General features: G+C 40.7%; 1 protein-coding gene across 1 annotated transcript in view; it reads right to left on the bottom strand.

The window, feature by feature from the left end:
- Nucleotides 1-6,991: 6,991 nt before the first annotated feature.
- The window catches only part of LMBR1 (limb development membrane protein 1), a 218,787-nt gene continuing 205,352 nt past the window's right edge, over nucleotides 6,992-20,426 (bottom strand). The window contains exon 16 of the mRNA XM_054021114.1: nucleotides 6,992-7,078. Within this exon, the coding sequence (XP_053877089.1) occupies nucleotides 7,029-7,078 (50 nt within the window). The 3' untranslated portion in view covers nucleotides 6,992-7,028. The remainder of the gene's footprint in view (nucleotides 7,079-20,426) is intronic.

Below are 20,426 nucleotides of genomic sequence, written 5' to 3'. Positions count from 1 at the left end.
TCCCAATGACATTCTCAAAACTACAATTCAGGGTCCACCTAATCCACCAGTGTCTAAATCCCTTGGACATATATGTTTCTGCCTGTAGGGATGCACAAACTGCCTGAGTCCCGATGCCACCCCCTCAGCTAATGTGCTGCTTGGAGCGCTCGCTGAAGCCCAAGACCCAGAGGCCCCAGAGCAAGTAGATCAATCAAAGTAGATGTTCCCCTGGCCTTTCTTGTCAGCAGGGCCTGATCTCATAGGCATTCTCAGAGTATGCCCACAGGATCAAAGCCTTCAGAAAAAACAATTGCAGACAAGTAGGTCAGGAAATGTATGTGTATCCCAGCCTACCGGTTAGGGTATTTGCCTAGGTGGGAGACCTAAGTTCAAATCCCTATTCTGCTTCATTTGAACTTCAACCAACTGAATGTTCTACCCAATAGGGTATTCGGGGTGGGTCTCTCTCCTGATGAAGCTGTTCCACTTTGTATAAAAAACTAAATATTCATGGGCCAGAGACAAAGAGATTAACTAAATCAAGGGGAGGTTTCATGACTGAGAAACCCAAGCTGAGATAGGTATCTAGAGACCAAGATCAATGGGAGTCAGGTGCCTAAATACCTTTGGGGGGGGGGGCTGGGCTGAGGCCTCATCCTCTTCCTCTGCATTACTCTGCTTCTGAGGCTCCCTTTCTTAGGCACCTAACATGCATTGTATGGGGAGCCTGGGCACCTAACTCGGGGCTGAGATTTTCACTAGGTACCAGGGTGCCTAGGAGTTAGGCGTTGCTGAGCAGTGCAATGCCTAAATACCTTTCTAGATTAACAGTGAGGGTAATTAACCATTAGAACAATTTACCACAGGTTGTGGTGGATTCTCCATCACTGGACATTTTTTAATCAAGAGTGGATGTTTTTCTAAAAAGATGTGATCTAGTTCAGACAGGAATTATTTTGGAGAAGTTTTATGCCCTGTGTTATACAGGTCAGACTAGATGATCACAATGGTCCCTTCAGGCCTTGGAATCTATTAATCTAGCCCTTAGAAACCTGAGGCCTACTGAAAGCCTCTGGTCCTATTGAAAGTCCCATTGAAAGCCTCCTAAATGTCTCCGTCACTTTGAAAATGGAACTTAGGTTCCCAAGTCCCCTTAGATGCTTTTGCAAATGTAATATCCTTCTCTCTGCAAAGTTATGGAACTGTCTGTTTCTCCTGTAAATTGTGGGGGAAAGAATTTATTAAAAAACAGAGATTTCATCACTGTAAAATAAAAACATAAACCATCTTCCAGAACGACATTTAGAATCTACTAGACACGCAGTGTAGTTTTTGCATGAACTGGTAATGAAAGAGAAGTGTTTCTTTGTGCCAAAAATAACAGCTGTATTATTAAAAATATTGTTAGGATCATACTAAAATCCAGCTAGATCACTACTGTGAAAAATCTCTCTTCTTCCTCTTCTTTTTAATACAGTAGCAAATATACTGCCTGGTTTGGCTTAATGCCAGGATTAATTTTAAATTGGCCCTCATAAATATTTCATGAGGTCCAATTTAATGGGATTGCTTTTCCTGGCATTAAGTCTGTGTGGATAGCATCTTAAACACTGATGTTCTTAACAGACTCTCAAGAAAAAAGCCCCTGATATTAATAGGCTTATTAATAAATTGCTTAACACCACAACTGTATATTTTAATAGTATTTTGACAAAAAACCTTGAAAAGAATCTTTGCCAGCTATGTAGCTGTTTTCTTTTAGGCTTATGCTTTGCACTGTCATACCAACTAATCTGTTAACATGCAAAATGCTAAACCATCATTAATGGGAAACAACTTCAACCAGTAACAAAGTTGCTGAGCACCCTCTGATTGACATCAGTGGGAACTGAGGACCCACAGAAGGCACTCATCGCCTTAGAGAAACAGGCCCTTCATGATTAAGTGAGGCACAATTTACTTTTGGTTTCTGATTACATGCAATAGTTCAATAAAAATACAAGACTGACACCTGTAAGTTTCGAAAAACCTCTACACAAAACCCTCTTGAATAACATATGGATAATTTATTTCCCTTCTTTTTTCCTATGAAGGATGCATGTCAAATCTCTATGGTTAGTCGCTTCAAGAACATTTGAATCCGTGTTTTAAAATTAATTTGCTGTTCAGTTTCAACACTGAATTACAGTCATGGAACCTTTATCAACCAAAAATCAGAAACTGAACTTGAGGCAAAAGCTAGGAGATCGGAGTCAGTTTTGATCAGAATACATGGCCCGATTCTCAGCTTGTAAAAAAACCGTGTATCTACCTTGGCTTTAATGGTCAGATGCCAATTTACATCAGCTGAGGATCTGGCCCTCTGTTGCTAAAATGAATTTATTCAGAAGTAAACATTGTGACAGTGCAATAATGCTAGTGAGGAACTGAGTATAAATTATTAATTGAAACAGATTAACCTGATCATTCAAATGCTTTGATTTTATCTTCATAAACTGGCTTGGAAAAACAAGAGAAAATTATTTATTCTGCTCACCGGACTTTCTGTCCACTCTTACTGCAGTGCTGGTTGAAGGTTTAGATTTCAGTTGACCAAAGTGCTAAGCAAGAGTTTTGAAATTAATGAAGGCTGCAGGAGGCATGACATATATAGATAAAAAGAAATGCACTTATCAAGACACATTGGTTCACAGACTGGTCACCTCTGGATAGCAGCACTGATACAGTGGTGCCTGAAAAGGGTGATATTAATATTGTAAATATTAAATATTGCAGATATTTATGGATAAAGCCTGGCAGCATGGGTGCACAAGGGGTGAGTATAGAGATCTCATTTTCCTCTTTGTGTACTTGCACAGAGGACAGCTTGCATGCCTACACTTACAGAGCCTAAGTACAAAGAGATGGCAAAGCAGAATACCCACACGTGCCTCACCACCCAAAGGAGATATGATTAGGAGGGCGGTGTGAGGTGTTGGGCACCAGGGGCGTCGTGGTCTACTCCTCTGAATAGGAGATATATGTATATGCTACTTCCAAACATGTCAGCGGGCCCAGAAGCATTCTGCCTGGCTCAGCACTCTACAAGTGCAATGACTACAGCAACTGGCATGACTACAAATCCCTCTTCCTTGGCTCTAGCTGGAAGCCCCAATGCAGCCATTAATTAAGAAAGAAGTAATTAGTATTGTTGGAAGGGAGGGCCTAAATATCTGACCTACTGTGCTCCGTTGGCAGGTGTATGGTACACATCAGGGTGGTGGGAAACAGCAAGCAGGCACAGTGATGGTCTCAGAAATGAAGGGCTAGGAAAAAGCCCAATTCCTGTGGACTACTCAAAGGTTAGGCCAAGTGCAGAAAGGAAGAGGTCATGTGTAGATGTCTGGGAAAGACCCACTAGCAAAAAACCCCAGCCCTTCATTGGTGATAGAAAATGTTGTGCATGTGCTTTCCAGTTTGTGTTATGTTCAGTGATATTCATTGTTCTATCACGACATGACAAATGAACAGGCATCTGATTAAAGATGATCTTCTGCTTCTAGCTGCAGGAAGATGTGGAGATTTAGCTGGAAGCACAGCTATAGTTTTATGTGTTAAGTTGTAAGCAGCAGAAAGTTGTCTTCAATATTCATCTTCTAATGGCCAAATTTGTTTTTAACAACATAAGTCTTTAAACAGACAACACATAATAGCTCAGGACAAAAAGTGAAAGAATAGCTTTATCTAAATAATGAAACTACAAGGGAATGTTAGGTAGGCAGAATAATTAGCTAACTGGAATTTGTGACCTTAGATCAGCACCTCTTTAACATATGAATGAAGCGGGGTTTATTATTATTTTATTATTATTAAAGTGAGTGAAAAGGCAGTTGAAGCAAATCTATTGTTAGCTTACTTCTCTGGTTTGTCATCATTTTATTGCTGCAACAATGCTGGAATTCAGAAAAAAGTGATGATTGCTAAATATTAACTGATTAGCTAAACAGCAATCTATGTCCTTTCTAATAGTTTTAATGCTGTCAGCTCTTGGCTGGCTAACAGGATATTTTTTCATTCTGATAGATGATACGTCAGCAGCTGTAGTATGTGTTCACCCATTCCTGCAGTGTGTTGAACACCTTCAGTCCTGTTAGAGTCAGTGGAATGCAAGACACTTTTAGGATTAGGCCCTGAGAGAGTTTGCACATACATACCAGTGCTGGTCCATGTCAGTCCTTACTTTCTCTTTTGTGGTGGGTACATCTCACACACAAACACACATACACAGCATAAAAGAGCCACATCAAAACTACACAAAGCCTGTGTATCCTGCCTCCCCCCGCAATTCAAGAACCAAGTGATTACAAAAAGCTAATCACAGGAAGTACATGACTCATGGACAACCATTTCAAATGGAAGCATCCCACCTCACACAAAGCAGCATTATGGAATAAAACTTTGAGTGATCCTCCCCTGTTTAGCAGTGTTGATAGCAAGATTAATTATCCTTCTGTTGAAGTGCAGAAGCTGCCACAATGATGTGTCACCACCACTTACTAAGCAAGGACTTATTCATCACAAGTGACAAGACCGCAGAGAAGTGAAATTCTTGTGCAATATTTGTCTCTATGCTAATGTGGTTTGAAAACAAAGTTCCCCAAAGCTGAATGAGAAAAGTGAAGGGGGGGGGGGGAAGCTTTAGCCAAAGTAAATGAGCAGAAGAATTTAAGCAATTTAATTTTTACTTATTTTACAGACCTTTTCAGATTTAATCTTCACAGCCATTAGGGATTTAAAGAGGATCCGCTGTTTAACTTGTTTGTCCATTTGACTTAAGACAAATCCAGCAGATAACAACAAAGTACTTTCTTTGTCTTCACCACCACTTAATTTAAAGGGGACATGTTTACAAACAACTTAATCTGTTTAGTACAAATACTCCTTTACATTCTTTTATCCTGTCAAAAAACCTTCAGAAACCACCTGGTTCTTTCCAAAGCCCAAAGCTGGACTTTGGGGCAACTTGATATCAACAGTAGACCTTAGTTGTACAAGCATGCTTCATTGAATTTCCGGTCTTTAAATAAGCTAAAAAAAATTAGCAACAGAGAATTTGGTTGGTGTGCATGGGTATACTATGTACTATTATTTTTTTGGGCAGCTTTGCAACCATAAAAGCAAAAAATGCTAGCTCTGATTGGAAGAAATCCTTTCTTGTAATACATTATTTATTACATATACCAGTGTGCAGAAAACAGACAATGAATTTAAAACAATTTAACTTGATGAACTTAATAAACAATTTAACTTGATGAACTTAATAATACTTAATATCGCATTATTAATAAGGTATTCCCATTCGCTGCAAGTAGCCGTATCTCGGTGACAATCCTGTCATTTTGTACCCCATGCTCTGTCCATTTTCAGTCTGGGTTTTGCTCTGACCAGAGCACAGTCTATTCTCTTCCATCTAATGACTTCCAGCACTCTCTCTTAATTATTTAATGCTTGTAAAATATTCTAGAGATGAAAAATGGCATGTGTTGTAAGTGCTGTACTGCCTCATGGGAGTTGTAGTTCAGTTGTCTAATGTCCCCATTCTCTTCTATGGACCAGGTTCCCCCGCCAGACTTCATCTCCCATTATGCTCTGCAGCGATGTGATTCTAATGATGCACCATGTCCCCTCACAAAGTAGGGAGACCAGGGTGGCCCATGGGAGGTATGGTTTGGTCAGGAAGTTTAGCCTACAGAGGCCAAAACATTTCAGTTTTTGATTTTTTGCCAAGAAGCCAAAATTTTCCACAAGACAAAAAATATTTTCTAATAAAAAAAATCATGACAAAATGTGGAAGGATTTTTTTTCAAGTGTTTCTTTGATGACAGATATCAGTCTTCAACAGGTATGCTTAGCAGTCAGCTAAGTATGACCAGCCAACTAATCTTTGATGCAACATGTAGAGTTTAGGATTGGTTAAAATGGTGCATTATTTGAAACAATGATGAGATACGAGAGATAGAGATCAAAAAGGTGCAGAAACTATGACAGTAGGCAAAAATGTGGGAGGAGCATGCCACTACAATGAGAGGCAGAGAGATCAACTCAACAAGCATCAACTATGAGAGGAACCACAGAGGCTGGAGATTTAAAAATAAACCATGGGCCTGATTCTCATTATGTAAAGTGGCCTTAATGTAAAAGAATCAGGCCCAATAGGTTACAAGTGAAACCTAGGGTGAAATCTTTGCCCCATTTGAATCAATGGCAAAATGCCCATTGACTTCAAAAGGGACCAGTATTTCAACACTGTGACTTAGCATAATTCAGTTACTTACCAGTCCAGCTGGTTGAATATTGAAAAACATCTCCCAAACATATGTATTTGTATTCCAAAGAGTATTCATATCAGCCAAATCTATGATGTTTTGTGTCCTATTCACAGATATTCACCTGAACAGATTTTTCTTTGCATGGATGTATGTTCATGTAGATGAACAGCAGTTTTTCATTCAAATAGCCATATTCAAATGTGAACCACAGTGTTTTATGCACGAACTGAAGTATTCACTATTAATCATTCATTGTGCTACAGTTTAAAAATGGTCAGTCATCCAATCAGAGAGCAAAAACAATACCACGTGAGTAAGGCTGCGATTCTGTCACTGAGGTCGCAGAAATCATGGATTCTGTGACTTTCCGCAACCTCCGTGACTTCTGCAGCTGCAGGGGCAGGAAGAGGCGGAGCAAGGGCAGGGGCGCTCAGGGGAGGGTACGGAATGGGACAGGAAGAGGTGGGGCAGGGGTGGAGCAGGGGCAGGAATGGGAATAAGGAAAGAGTCCACAAAAAAACACATAAGAGGAAAATTATTTGTCCAAAACAATTTGGTAAAAATGTACAATATATATATATATATATTTGCAAAACCCAGAATTAGTTTGCAAATGATTTACAAAATCAAAGACATTGGATAATATAGCTGCAATTAATGTAATCAACTTTACTTATCATTAATGCAAATGTAAAATTCAGGGTTGCGGACTTTCACCAGTAAAAGTGTAAGGTTTAATCACTGAATTTGCTGCTGCGTCATCAGTCTGCTGAGGAATCCTCTCTGGCCTGCAGGAAAATAAATAAAAAATTCAACAAGTGGGATGTGCTGTGCACAACAGAGCTATCACTCAGTGCTGGAATCATGCCAAACCCCACAAGGGCTAAGACCCTGGAGTTCAATGTGCCCTAGGGTGACCAGATGTCCCGATTTTATAGGGACAGTCCCGATTTTTGGGTCTTTTTCTTCTATAGGCTCCTATTACCCCCCACCCCGGTCCTGGTTTTTCACATTTGCTGTCTGGTCACCCTAATGTGCCCTGTTACTTCTCATAATAAACTAAGAGTCATGGTAATATAACAATAGGTACATCTACACTGCAGCTGAGAGTGAACCTCACAGCCTAGGTAGGTGGACTCACGCAAGCAAGGCTTGAGCTAACACACTAAAACTAGCAGTGTGGATGTTGTGGCAGCTTGGTCTCTCCCCTGAGCTCCTGAGTCTGAGCTTAGGTGACTAACTCAAGTATCTGCCAGAGGTGCAACATCCCAGGGCTGCCCAGGGGCGGGGGGGGGGGAGGCAAGTGGGGCAATTTGCCCCAGGCCCCACAGGGGCCCCCACGAGAGTTTTTCGGGGGCCCTGGAGCAGGGTCCTTCACTCGCTCCAGGGGCCCCGGAAAACTCTCGCGGGGCCCGGGCCCCTGGAGCTTCTTCCACTCCGAGTCTTGGGCAGTGGGGGGTCCTTCCGCTCCGGGACCCGCCGCCGAAGTGCCCTGAAAACCCACGGCGGGGGGTCTTTCCGCCCCGGGACCTGCCGCCGAAGTGCCGGGTCTTCGGCAGCGGGGGCCCCCTGCCGCCGAAGACCCCAAGCCCCCTGAATCCCCTGGGTGGCCCTGCAACATCCAAACTGCTAGTTTTACCACACTAGGACTAGTCTGTCTTCCTGGGCAGGGAGGCTCGCTGACATAACCAATGAGTCCTGGCATCATGAGGGGAGGTCAGACTGTAGTTCTGCTGGCTCCCTCTAGTTCTGCTGGCTGAATCCCTACACCATTGACACTGCTTCACCTTGTCCTGTTTGTTGGACGTGGCAGTGAAGACCCATCAAGCATGTATGATTAGCACAACTTTTACAAACCAGCTGACCAGGGCCTGCTGTTCTTGGTTTGAATTCAGAGTTCTCTTCTCCTAAGTAGACTGCCTGCCATGGCTGACGAGCCCCACCTGCGTAACAGAGGCACGGAGAGGTGAAGTGACTTGCCCAAGGTCACGCAGCAGGGCAGCGGCAGAGTCAGAAATAGAATCTGGTTTCCTGAGTTCCAATCCTGTACCCTCTCTATTGTACCATGTTGCCTCCCAACACACACACCAATGACACTGTCGTATGAAATACTAGATTCCCTTCTAGTGTCCATATAGGTCAGTGACTGGTGACAGTGATACCGCCCTGTCATCATTTGGACTAGTGGTACAATTTTACATGTACCAAGACAATACCATTGTTTCTAACCTAATCACCATCTCTTACATAGGAATGGGCACATGTACACCTCTACCCCGATATAACGCGACCTGATATAACCCAAATTCGGATATAATGCAGTAAAGCAGCGCTCCGGGGGGGGCGGGGGTGCTGTGGACTCCGGCGGATCAAACCAAGTTCGATATAACGCAGTTTCATCTATAACGCAGTAAGATTTTTTGGCTCCCGAGGACAGCGTTATATTGAGGTAGAGGTGTACATGTGCCCATTCCTACGTAAGAGATGGTGATTAGGTTAGAAACAATGGTATTGTCTTGGTACATGGTACATCTGATCCCGTTTTCTTTCTACATTTACCCTAAGTGTTGATCTCCCACCTTAGCACAACAAAAACCATAATAAACACTAAATCTCAGCACAGCAGACTTCAAAGGAACACTTATGTCCTCTCATATTTTGCTTTTTTAAAAATAGTGTTTCTGTTTCACTAAGTTGGCTTCATATGGCAGCAGTGGTTTTATTATAAGAAATCGGGTTTTTAGATGTCACGCTTTTAAAAATTAAGGACAGCTGAAAGGCTACTTATTCCAGTCAGTTAAAAACATTAAATAAAACAAAAAGGAGGTCTAAAAAAATTCCAATTCTATTCTCAGTCACATCAGTATAAATCTGGAACAAAAGATGTCAACTGCCGAATTCAGTCAATGGACGTTACTCTGGGTTTACACTGGTGTGATTTTGACTCACAAAGTGGGAAATAGGATACCATTTATATCCTGACTCTTCTCACATGAACCACACTATTAACAGAATATCAACTGGCAATGAAAGCTTCCTTCAGGCTTCATTGTACTTTTTCTGTATCAAAGTGTGATGACTGTCTTCATTTGCTTCAACTATGATAATCATTTAAAAGATGATCAAACAAGAGCAATAACAGCCTGAGATGGACATTGTCAGCCAGAAAAAAGCCTTTACACACTGTTTGTTCAGCACTTGTCCCCTTTGAATCACAATATCTGTGTGCACCTTTCTGTTTTATTATGACAACACTGCAGTCCAGTAGCTTTTATTCCTGAAAGCTTGCTGAAAATATGTGATGATTTTTTGAAATATGAGAAGAAACTGCTTATCTCTGGGAAGACATTAGCTTTGATGCTGGTGTAAAAATTCACGGAATGCATCTAAACTCAATTAAGGAATATTTGGAGTATCGCTTAACCTCTTACAAATGCTTGCTGGCTCATTGTAAAAATAGCTGATCTTGTCTTTGAACAAGAGTACAAGGGGCAGGAAGAGATGTATAAAATATATTTCTCTGAAGATGGTCTGAAGTTCCTTCAGAGGAAATGTTCAGAACTGATATAAAAATATAACATTATACAATGTGATATCACAACTTCAGGGCCTGATCATGGATGCCTCATGCAGACAAGAATCCTGCTGAAGCCAGTGTATGTGTTGCCTGCATGAGGAATATGGGATCCAGCCCAATATGTATGTGTGTTTGTTTGTTGTGACCATAGCAAAGCAGGGTAAAAATATTTCTGTATTTTACTTATGATTTTTAACAGCAGCGCTATATGATAATTTGTTTCTACTGAAGGGAATTAAAATTGTTTAATGTGAAAAATTTATTTATCAAAAATTCCTTTCTCATTTCCTACTAAGAGCAGATAAAATTTTCAAACTTGAGCTCTTCAAGTTAGGTCCTAAATAAACATGGCTTGATTTTCAGCTGGCCTGTGCCCTCATGCTTCCCGATGAAGTCAACTCGTCTAAGAGTCTTATGACAAAAGATAAACAAGTATTTAAAAATAGAGGGGAAGAGAGGTGAGAGAAGAATATACTGCATAAAGAACCATGTTTATGGGGTTAAGAAATTGGTAATGGGATACATAACCTTTCACATAGAATCGTAGAACTGGAAGGGACCTTGACAGGTCACCTAGTTCAGTCCCCTGCACTCATGTAAGTATTATCTAGACAATCCCTGACAGGTGTTTGTCCAACCTGCTCTTAAAAATCCCCAATGATGGAGATTCCACAATCTCCCTAGGCAATTTATTCCAGTGCTTAACCACCCTGACAGAAAGATTTTCCTGATGTCCAACCTAAACCTCCCTTGCTGCAATTTAAGCCCATTGCTTCTTGTCCTATCTTCAGAAGTTAAGGAGAACAATTTTTCTCCCTCCTCCTTTTATGTACTTGAAAACTGTCATGTCCTCTCTCAGTCTTCTCTTCTCCAGACTAAACAAACCCAATTTTTTCAATCTTCCCTCATAGGTCATGTTTTCTAGACCTTTAATCATTTTTGTTGCTATTCTCTGGATTTTCTCCAATTTGCCCATATCTTTCCTGAAATGTGGCGCCCAGAACTGGACACGATACTCCAGCTGGCATCTAATCAGTGTGGAGTAGAGCGGAAGAATTACTTCTCATGTCTTGCTTACAACACCTAAGGGCTTGTCTACTCTGCCCCACAGTGTGGACTACAGGGGTGTCAATTACAGACCACACTAAAGAGTTGTGCTGTAATTGCCCCATCTGGACACTAATGGCATAAATTAAAAGGTACTTAGTTCATGTTAATTTAGTAATATTAGAAAGAGCAGTATGTTAATGCAAACTAGGTATCTGGTACTTTGTGCCAACAGCATCCACATGGGGCATTTAAGTGCAACTCTTTGGTGCAGTCTGTAATTCACACACCCCATAGTCCACACTACAGTATAGTGTACACATAATCTAAATTGCCCATTCAAATCTAAACCATTTCAGTATAGGCTTCCAGTTGTTATCACCTACCTATTAGTTACTATACATATCAGTGTATGCACAATGTGCCCAGCCATTTGATCTATCCAGCCATCATCAGCCAGGAACAAGCCATTTGATATGAAAGGTATTTGGAGATCTCCATGAAAAAAATTGGTGGTCGCAGTTTAGTTCCTAATGGACCAGGTGTCCATGTCACAAAACCACCAGAATAATTGGTATTAACTGGCAATCTTGGAGATGGTAAGGATTGAACTATCATCTCATCTGTAGAGTGATTCCTTTAGGCTAAGAGGAGGCACATTTGCAAGTGAACATGCAAAACGTGCACTTCCCTTTCCTGTGCTGTGGCTGCTAGGTGGATAAATGGACAGCCTCCAGGACAGTCAGTCTGGCACTTTTCAGGGCACTAAATAAAAATGTAATAGAAGCAGTTTGTTTTGGGTTTTTTCTTTCTTTTCTTTTTGTTTTGAATGCAGTAGAACAGGGCAGAACTAACATCAAAACACTCCATACTTCTATACTTCAGCTCTGATTTACTGTTTTTTCACTTATGTAGGTGATAGAAATATGAGCACAAGAAGTTCTTTAAAGAATGATAGTGGGCTATTACAGACAGAATTACTGAACTATCAGACAATTATCTGATTGTACTATATAGCCTTACAAAGGAAGGCTGTGCATTTATTAATCTAACATTAGGATAAATCCAGTGATGTCAGATAAGGAATTAAGCAGCAATCTGATAACATCAGCAACAGTTATGAAATACCATACAAACTAATAAGGCTCAGTTCTCTTTGATTAACATCCAGAAATTTCTTGTGTGCAACGAACAATTTTCTCCACCACATTTTTCCATTTGGTGAAGAGCTGGCCAGTAGTTAAATATGTTGGCTGAATACTGCCCAACCACACACATACTTTATGACTATTGATGTATTCATGCCATCATGATTCCAGTATCCACTCTTTGTATAAATGACACGTGCTGCTTACCAAAGGCTGCTATAGCATGTCTAGAGGAAAGAGGGAGATGGATGATAATCTCCTGTAGTCCCACATGGTTCCCCAGTACAAAGGCACTAGGAGATAACGTAGTGCACTATGAATCTAATGGCTTTAGGGAGAAGGCTAAGGTTCCATGGGCAGGGTGAGATGGAACACCCTATCCTACTCATTGATGAGGGACAAGGTTGACTCAGCAGTAGTTCCTAGTCAACCTCTCTCTGATATCAAGGAAAGCAGGGCAAGTTGGGAACTGTAGTCCATGGTGACACCCATATTTATAGTCCTGGTCTCTGGTAAAACCTGATGGGATTAAAGGGTGTATAAAGTTTTTTTTTAAAAAGTACTCCTCCCACAGACCAGGTAGAGACCTGCAAGGAGTCAGCCTCTCCATCTGATCTCTCCTGGAAGAAGTAGGCAAGTAATCCAGTGGATACACTAAGAAGTGCAAAAGAGAAGCCTTTCATATTTTTCCTGGTTGCAGTATTGTTGTACTCGGGTTGGTCCCAGGATATGAGAGAAATAAGGTAAGACATTACATCACCTACCTTGTCTGTCTCATATTTTCCTGGTTTGATTTGTTGTTTTTATTTATACAGGGTCTGATTTTCAGAGGTACCTGAGCACCCACAATTCTTCAGTCAGAGCTGTGAGTGCTCAGCAGTCCTGAAGATCAGGCCACTTTCACTTAGGTAGCTAACTTCAGTGACCCATGTTTGAAAGTTTGGCCTAGTTCTTCATGACTGAGCAAGACATTCCAGGGCATTTCAGTCTTCAGGCCTGAACAGAAATGCAAACTGTGAAGATGTGGCTATTTAATGGTAGAAAATGTGAAATAAGTAACTTGATGCTACATTTACTTTCTGATATCCTACAGTGAGGAGATCATACTCTGCACTTGCAATGGGATGAACCTGAAGAACAGACCTTTTCCACATGTAACTGTGAATCCTAATTAAAAATCCCCTGTGTTTGGCAAACCAATAACTGGACTTTGATTCTTCCTTCTCTTTTCTCCTTCATTCCTTTCTTTCCTTCATTCACACAGGTTTTCCATTCCCCAAAGCCTCTTGCCCTCATCTTTCCTGAAAAGGATCCCACTAATACCTTTTAAGGGAAAACGTTCAGTAAATGTGTATAAAATCCTTGGCAATAGGAGTAAGTACTAGTGTTCAGAAGAGAAGCTATAACAACATATGGAGAAGATACCAGAAATACTTAACCAAGACAGAGCAGGGGAAAAAGGCACCTAGACAATTATAGTTTCCATTAAGAATAGTCAATATGGATTTGCCAAAGGGAGATCTTATAGAAGAACTAATAAGAGCTGATAAGAAGCAGCCTTGGACATAATTTGCCTGCACTTTAAGAAAGCCTTTGATACCCTAATCTGAAAAGTAAACATCTCCAGCAAAGGGAATGAGCTACTTGATTGGACAGCTTGGATATCAAAGAAAGAAGGCACTTGTGAATGGAAAAGTGGAGGATGAAGGGAAGTGATTAGTAGTTTGCCACATGGACCAATATTAGGATTAATTCTGCTCACATTAAATGTGACTTAAAATAAAGAATATGCAACATAGCATCGTGGCAACAATAAAAAATCAGGAGCAAAACCAAAGAGGCTGGCAATAACTTTTCAAAAGATTTGTATAGACTAAGACAGAGCATGAGAAGATTTGTGACTCCCTCAATTTAATTTGCCGATATGCAAATTGAAGAGACGAGGGTAAGAAAAACAAATAAATTCTCAGTGTGCTTGTGTTATAAATAGGGCCCTTCATTTTCCATTTTTATTTTACTTAATTTTTCCCGGGAATTTATCAGTGTTTCTTACCACCACAACAAAAACGGGTGAAAATCAGTGCAAAAAACTATTATTAATTTTTCTGGGTAAATATCGGGGTTCATTGTGGTGGATGGAAAGACGGGGGGAAAAGTATTCAGTAGATTAATACTCTGAATTCTGTTAACCAATATGGTTTGCTGTGAAACTAAAACAGAACTCAAAACACAATGCCACCTCTGAGTTTAAGAAAACAATATATCTGTATGTGAAAGAGGTCACACTACAAAAGTTTGAGAACCATTGTTCTAGACTAATACATAACCTTGCTTCAACCACCAGCTTTGGATAGCCACACAGATCACATATATCTCATGCAATGTATTGTATTTTCCTAATAAATAAGTTATTTTTATATATTTGAATGATACAAAAGTAGGGTGAAAATCAGAAAAAAATAAATAATACTTTTTGCAAAACCTGGACATTTTTCAGTAAAAATCGGTTTAAACTGAAAACAAAAAGGGGCTTCGTTATAAAACACTCTGCATGAAGACTCTGAGAGATGGAAAGTGAAAAAAGTTTTGCCTGTTTACTTACTCCTTAAGGGATGGGGTTGCGCAGCACATCTCAGGAGCAGGCCTCAACAGTAGTTAAAATACTCATATATCCCTAACAGTTACATAAAATGGAGAATGTGAGACTAATCTCATCCTGCCATGTGATTAAAAAAAACTCATGGGCCTGATTCTGCTTTCACTGAAGCAAATGGCAAGACTAACATTCTCTGCATTTGAGCAGGAGCTAGCCTCTTATTTGTAATATCGTGGACAGTTTTGCAACCCGTATTAATAAAAAAAAAAATTACAAAAATGAAGAACGTGTGGCTAGAACGATACAGGGTTTTAACATAAGTTATTCAAAGTAGTCTGAGATGTAGGTCTGTGTAATTTGAAACAGAAAGATATGGCAAGGATTTAAATAATAAAATTACTGAGCATGCCGGTATAGCCGTTGATCAGGTAGTCCCCAGACACTTAGCCAACATTCATTAAACCAGCGGCTCTCAACCTTTCCAAACTACTGTACCCCTTTCAGGAGTCTGATTTGTCTTGTGTACCCCCAAGTTTCACCTCACTTAAAAACTACTTGATTACAAAATCAGATATAAAAATACAACAATGTCACAGCACACTATTACTGGAAAATTGCTTACTTTCTCATTTGTATTATATAATTATAAAATCATTTGGAATACAAATATTGTACTTGCACTTCAGTGTATGGTATATAGAACAGTATAAACAACTCATTCATTGTCTGTATGAAATTTTAGTCTGTACTGAATTCATTGGTGCTTTTTATCTAGACTGTTGTAAAATTAGGCAAATATCTAGATGAGTTGATGTACCCCCTGGAAGACCTTGACATACATCCTGGGGTACATGTACCCCTGGTTGAGAATCAATGCATTAAACCATCACCACCTCCTGCAATGAAGTTAAATCATATTATGCCCATTTTATAGAAGGTTAGCCTAAGGCACAGAGACAAAGGTCTGACCCTGTAAGGTGCTGAGCATCATAACTCACATTAAAGATAATGCACCACATTGCAGGATTGAGGTTTAAGACAAATCTAACTTAATTAACTTTAACCATTCAAGTTGACCCACTGATATCAACATGGCTACTCATGTGCTTAAAGTTAAGCATGTGCTTGAGCACTTTGTTGGATTAGGGCCTGAGTGACTTGGCATATAGGAACTATAAGGACCAGAAACTCACTTACAAAAGAAATTGTGATTCTTTACTTAATCACTTCACTCTAGGAGCTAGGGCTTTAAGAAGAACAAGAAATATTGTGCGTCTACCAATAAATTCACAAGAGTTGGCAACACTGGAGAAGTCCTTACTCCCACTCTTCTGGTTCTAATCACTGGTCAGCAAAAATCATAGGCTTTCTCGCTCATACTAGCCAGTCTGTCTCCAGACTTTCACCCCACAATCCTGTTTCCTAACCTTTCCCTGACTTTTGGTTCAGTGGGTTCTTGACTCCTAACTGAAAACAACTGTGATTTCAGGAAAGAAGTCTTGTGCAATGTACAGTTTAATATTTTTCAGCCCAACCAGCGCTGGCTGCCCTCCAAGATTAAAATCAGGATAATTTAGTAACTTGAACAATTTACTTATGTAATGTAAACAATGAAGTTGGTCATTGGCTTCTGCTAATCTATTTAGTACTAAACCTTTATCATGGGCATAGGCGCTGACTCTGTTGGTGGGTGCTCAGCATCCCCCGACAGCTCCCTGCCCCGCCCTCCCTGCTCCAGCTTACCTCTGCCTCCTCCACGAGCGCTCCACCACATCCTGTTTTTCCCCCTCACTCCCAGTGCTTGTGCCACGGAACAGCTGATTAACGGGGCAGGGAGGGAGGGGGATGGAGGGGGAACACGGCGCAGTGGATGAAGAGGCAGGGCCGGGGCGGGGATTTGGGGAAGGGATCCAATAGGGGCAGGGAGGGGGCGGAGTTAGGGTGGGGACTTTGGGATGCGGTTGGAATAGGGGCGGGGTCAGGGGTGGGGAAAGGATGGAATTGGGGCGGCAGGGGCGGGGAAAGGGGCGGGAGGGCGTGGTCACTCACCGGCGCTGGAGAAAGTTGGCGCCTATGATCATGGGGAGATTTTATTTTTCCACGTGTGTGGAATCTCCCTTGGCTCAGTTCTTTGACCTATGCTGTTCTGTGTCTATAATTGTCCAGTATGTATCATCACTTCAAAGCTTCATCCATATGCTGATAATAAGCATTATTTTTCCATAACCTTTTGACAGGACGCCAAAGTGACACTCAACCTTGGATATTTTTAAAAAGTTTCCCAATGTTAAAGTCTAAAAAAAAAATCCACTGAACTAAGCTTAGCTGGCCCAATATACGGCATGTCATCCTTCATAGTGTTGTGTTCAATGGGAGTATTATACAGCTTCCTATTAAGTTGTCATCTTTGGTCCCTAACAAACATTTGATTATCACTCAAGTTACATAACAGAAATCTCACTCTATCATCTCTAGAATATAGCACTGGCCCTGAGAATCAGGTCAATAGTGACTTTTAAATCCTCATCTAAACAAGGCATGATGTCTGAACATGTCAGCTAACATGTTCTAACGCATTTGAAAAGTTGGAGCCCAGGCTTTAACTTGACTTTGTTAGCATATGTTAAAGGCAGTGTCCCTTGTCTGCACTAGACTTTTCAAATGTGTGTTCAGAAAGGCTAAGATGTTCCAACATCACACTTTTTAGCCTAGTCGAGACAAAGTTGGTGTCTTATATACTGCATTACCGCAGGTGTTCTCAAACTCTTTCCATAGTACGGACCATATTTTCTATAAATTGGATATACATGATGGCTTAGCATCCTTGTGGCTACTATTGCAATTATTTACATGGAAAATAAATTAGAGGAAAGTATTTAATATATTTAGAATTCTCAATACAATTTAGTAGCTGAAAAGAATGACAGCCAGAATCATATGACCTTCCAGCCCTCTGCAGATCATCAACCAAGTGTTTTGTGGATCACAGACCAGTTGTGAGAATATTTGTATTATTGTACAACTCTGAGAAAACTGTGAAAATGAGTACTAATTGCACTTTCCATTTAAATATAGCTGCACTATGCAGTTGGAATTGAGGAACACTGATTAATTACATAATCATTGTACAATAGAAAATGAATGTCCTCAATTTAGAAAACTGGCACTTTGTTAGCATTATAAAGAGAGAGAGAGAAAAGGACTTTCTACCAAGCCAGATTTTGCACCCAGATACAATTTGGGTGCAAAAAATGATTATTTGTAATCACTGAATATAGCATATGTTAAATGTATATTTAAAAATGAAGCTGAAGCAACACATTCAAAATAAGGAAAACTCTGTTTTCTGTATTATTATTATTAAGCATTATTTGTACTGCTGTACTGCCTAAAGCTCAGTCGTGTACCCATTGTGCTAGGCATTGTACAAACACACAGGAAAAGAAAGGTCCCTGCCCCAAGGAGTTTACCATATGAAGTAAATGATTTATTATAGGCAGGTAACGATAGCTATACTTAAAGTTACCAGACACTTTCCATTATACAACTTTGCAGTTGCTTATGATTTTGCCAAACTGACTGAAATTTTTCATACTGGGTATCAGAGTATGGCTGTATATTTTGGGGAGTTTTCAGCTAAAATCATTCTGCCATTTCCAAGAAAGGGGATTTAGGGGAAAATCTGGTGTGGTGCTATGTTAAAAAATTCCTATCTTCTTTTTTTAAAAGTCAATTTAGTGCTGCCATGCTTTGGATCAGGGTCTTGAAATTTGGAAAGGAGATTACTTTTGTGTCAGGGATGTGCCTTTTGCCATCCCTGGGGAAATTCACCTAAATTTGATCAAATTACAAGCCTCTGAAAAATCTCAGTTCACACATGTTCAATAGAGACTTGTGAAATTTCTCTGAAGATACAATCTGCACTGAGCATGCTCCATCCACTCACAGTCCTTATGGACCAACCAGATTGCACATAATGTAGCTAGATATGCTCCATTCCAGGCCTGCAGAGCTGAGAAGGACTTTCCCCCAGTGACTCTGCCCAGATCCTGAGATTGCTCTGGTGTGGGCCCCAGAAATAAGAGCAGGGAGATTGTCTCTTTTGTACTCTCAATGCTCCCCATTTGAGCTGCCGCCGAAGTCCCGGCACGGTCAGTGGCGGCAGATCAATCGTTGCCGCTGTCTTCGGCGGCATTTTGGCAGAGGGTCCTTCCTCCACAGCAGCGAATGAGCTGCCGCCAAAGACAGTGGCGGGACTTTGGCGGCAGCTCCTTTGAATCGGGCCCCGCGGTGCCTAAAGCTGGCCCTGAGCACACTCCCCTACAGGACCTGGAATTGAACCCAGGATTCCTGAGTTTCAACTTTCCTTTGCTGTCTAGCAAATGGGTGTAAACCCCACAGGCAAAGTATATGTCCCTCTAGTCCACAAAGAAGAAAACATCCTTCTACTGTTACCAGTTACTCCAGTTAGCTCAAATGTTAGTGGACTGTGCTGTGGATCTAGTATTTCAACCACGCAGGTGACTCAAATAGGTCAGTGTGGTTCCACATGATGGACTTTCTGTTTTTACAGTTTGCTTTTTAAAAAACTTGGGAAACTGCATCCCAAAAAATTATGTTAAAAGAATGTTAAGATTGCAAAGTCAAGCCCTCAAAATTGAGGAAATACCAGAATCAAGTTTGCCTGTGCAACTTTAATTTGGCCCCATTGTGTGTATGCATTTTGATACAATCTTTAATTGGATGATCACATACTATATTTCCCACATAAACCCTGTCTCATTCAGCACACAAGATAGATGATGCTTTGGGAATAAATCAGGGTTATGCCATTAATGAAGCTGATGACTTTAGGACCCTACATTATTCGTTGCACAAGTTGAAAGGCATGTGGTGAATGAAGCAGGGGAGGGCAGGAAGAGAAAGAAGGGTCTAACAGTTAAGGTGGTTGAATGTTGCCCTGGAGAACAGGATTCTATCCCTGCTTCTGACATAGAGTTCCTATGTGATGAGCAGATCACATAAACCAACAATTTCACAGGTGGTCTAATTGTGTGTTTCTCATTTTCTTGAAGCATGACTTGAGACCCTGCAATCTGATTTGCAGAAGTGCTGATCACTTGCAACTGAAGTCTATGGCAATTCTGCTTTGAACATATAAAGTGGTCTATATAACGCTAAGTACTTTGAAAAATCAGGTCATAGGTATCTCAAATTGGGGACCCAAAATTAGTGGACAATTTTTACCTTAATACCTCTGTCTCAGCTCCCTATGTGTAAAATACCCCCTCATTTTCAAGATAAATTAATTAATGTTTGTAAAGCACTAAGATACTACCATGAGAGCACTATAGAAAAGTATGAGGAAACGAATAACTGTACATTCAGTGCAGGGTTTGGATAGTGTTCAGTAAATAGTGCATGCGGTCACACAATGAATGGTGAGAGTAAAAATAAATATTTAATAGCTTACTCGTTCAGTGAGCACCATCTAGCCTGTGCACTGAATGAGGTAGGGGTCCCAGGGTAAAAACAATATGCAATCATGTAATTAAAATCTGTATCAGAATGCATACACACAAGAGGACCAAATGAAAAATGCATAGGCAACCTTAATTCTCCCATTTTCTAAGGCCTTGGCTACACTTACCAGGTAGTTCGACGGCTGGAAATCGAAGTTCTGGGTTCGACTTATCGCGTCTAGTCTGGACGCGATAAGTCGAACCCGGAAGTGCTCGCCGTCGACTGCGGTACTCCAGCTCGGCGAG

This window comes from Malaclemys terrapin, chromosome 2 (assembly GCF_027887155.1).
Source record: "Malaclemys terrapin pileata isolate rMalTer1 chromosome 2, rMalTer1.hap1, whole genome shotgun sequence".
Lineage (NCBI taxonomy): Eukaryota > Metazoa > Chordata > Testudines > Emydidae > Malaclemys > Malaclemys terrapin.
The sequence above is the reverse complement of the archived record's forward strand: the minus strand, read 5'-3'. Positions and strand labels throughout refer to the sequence as shown.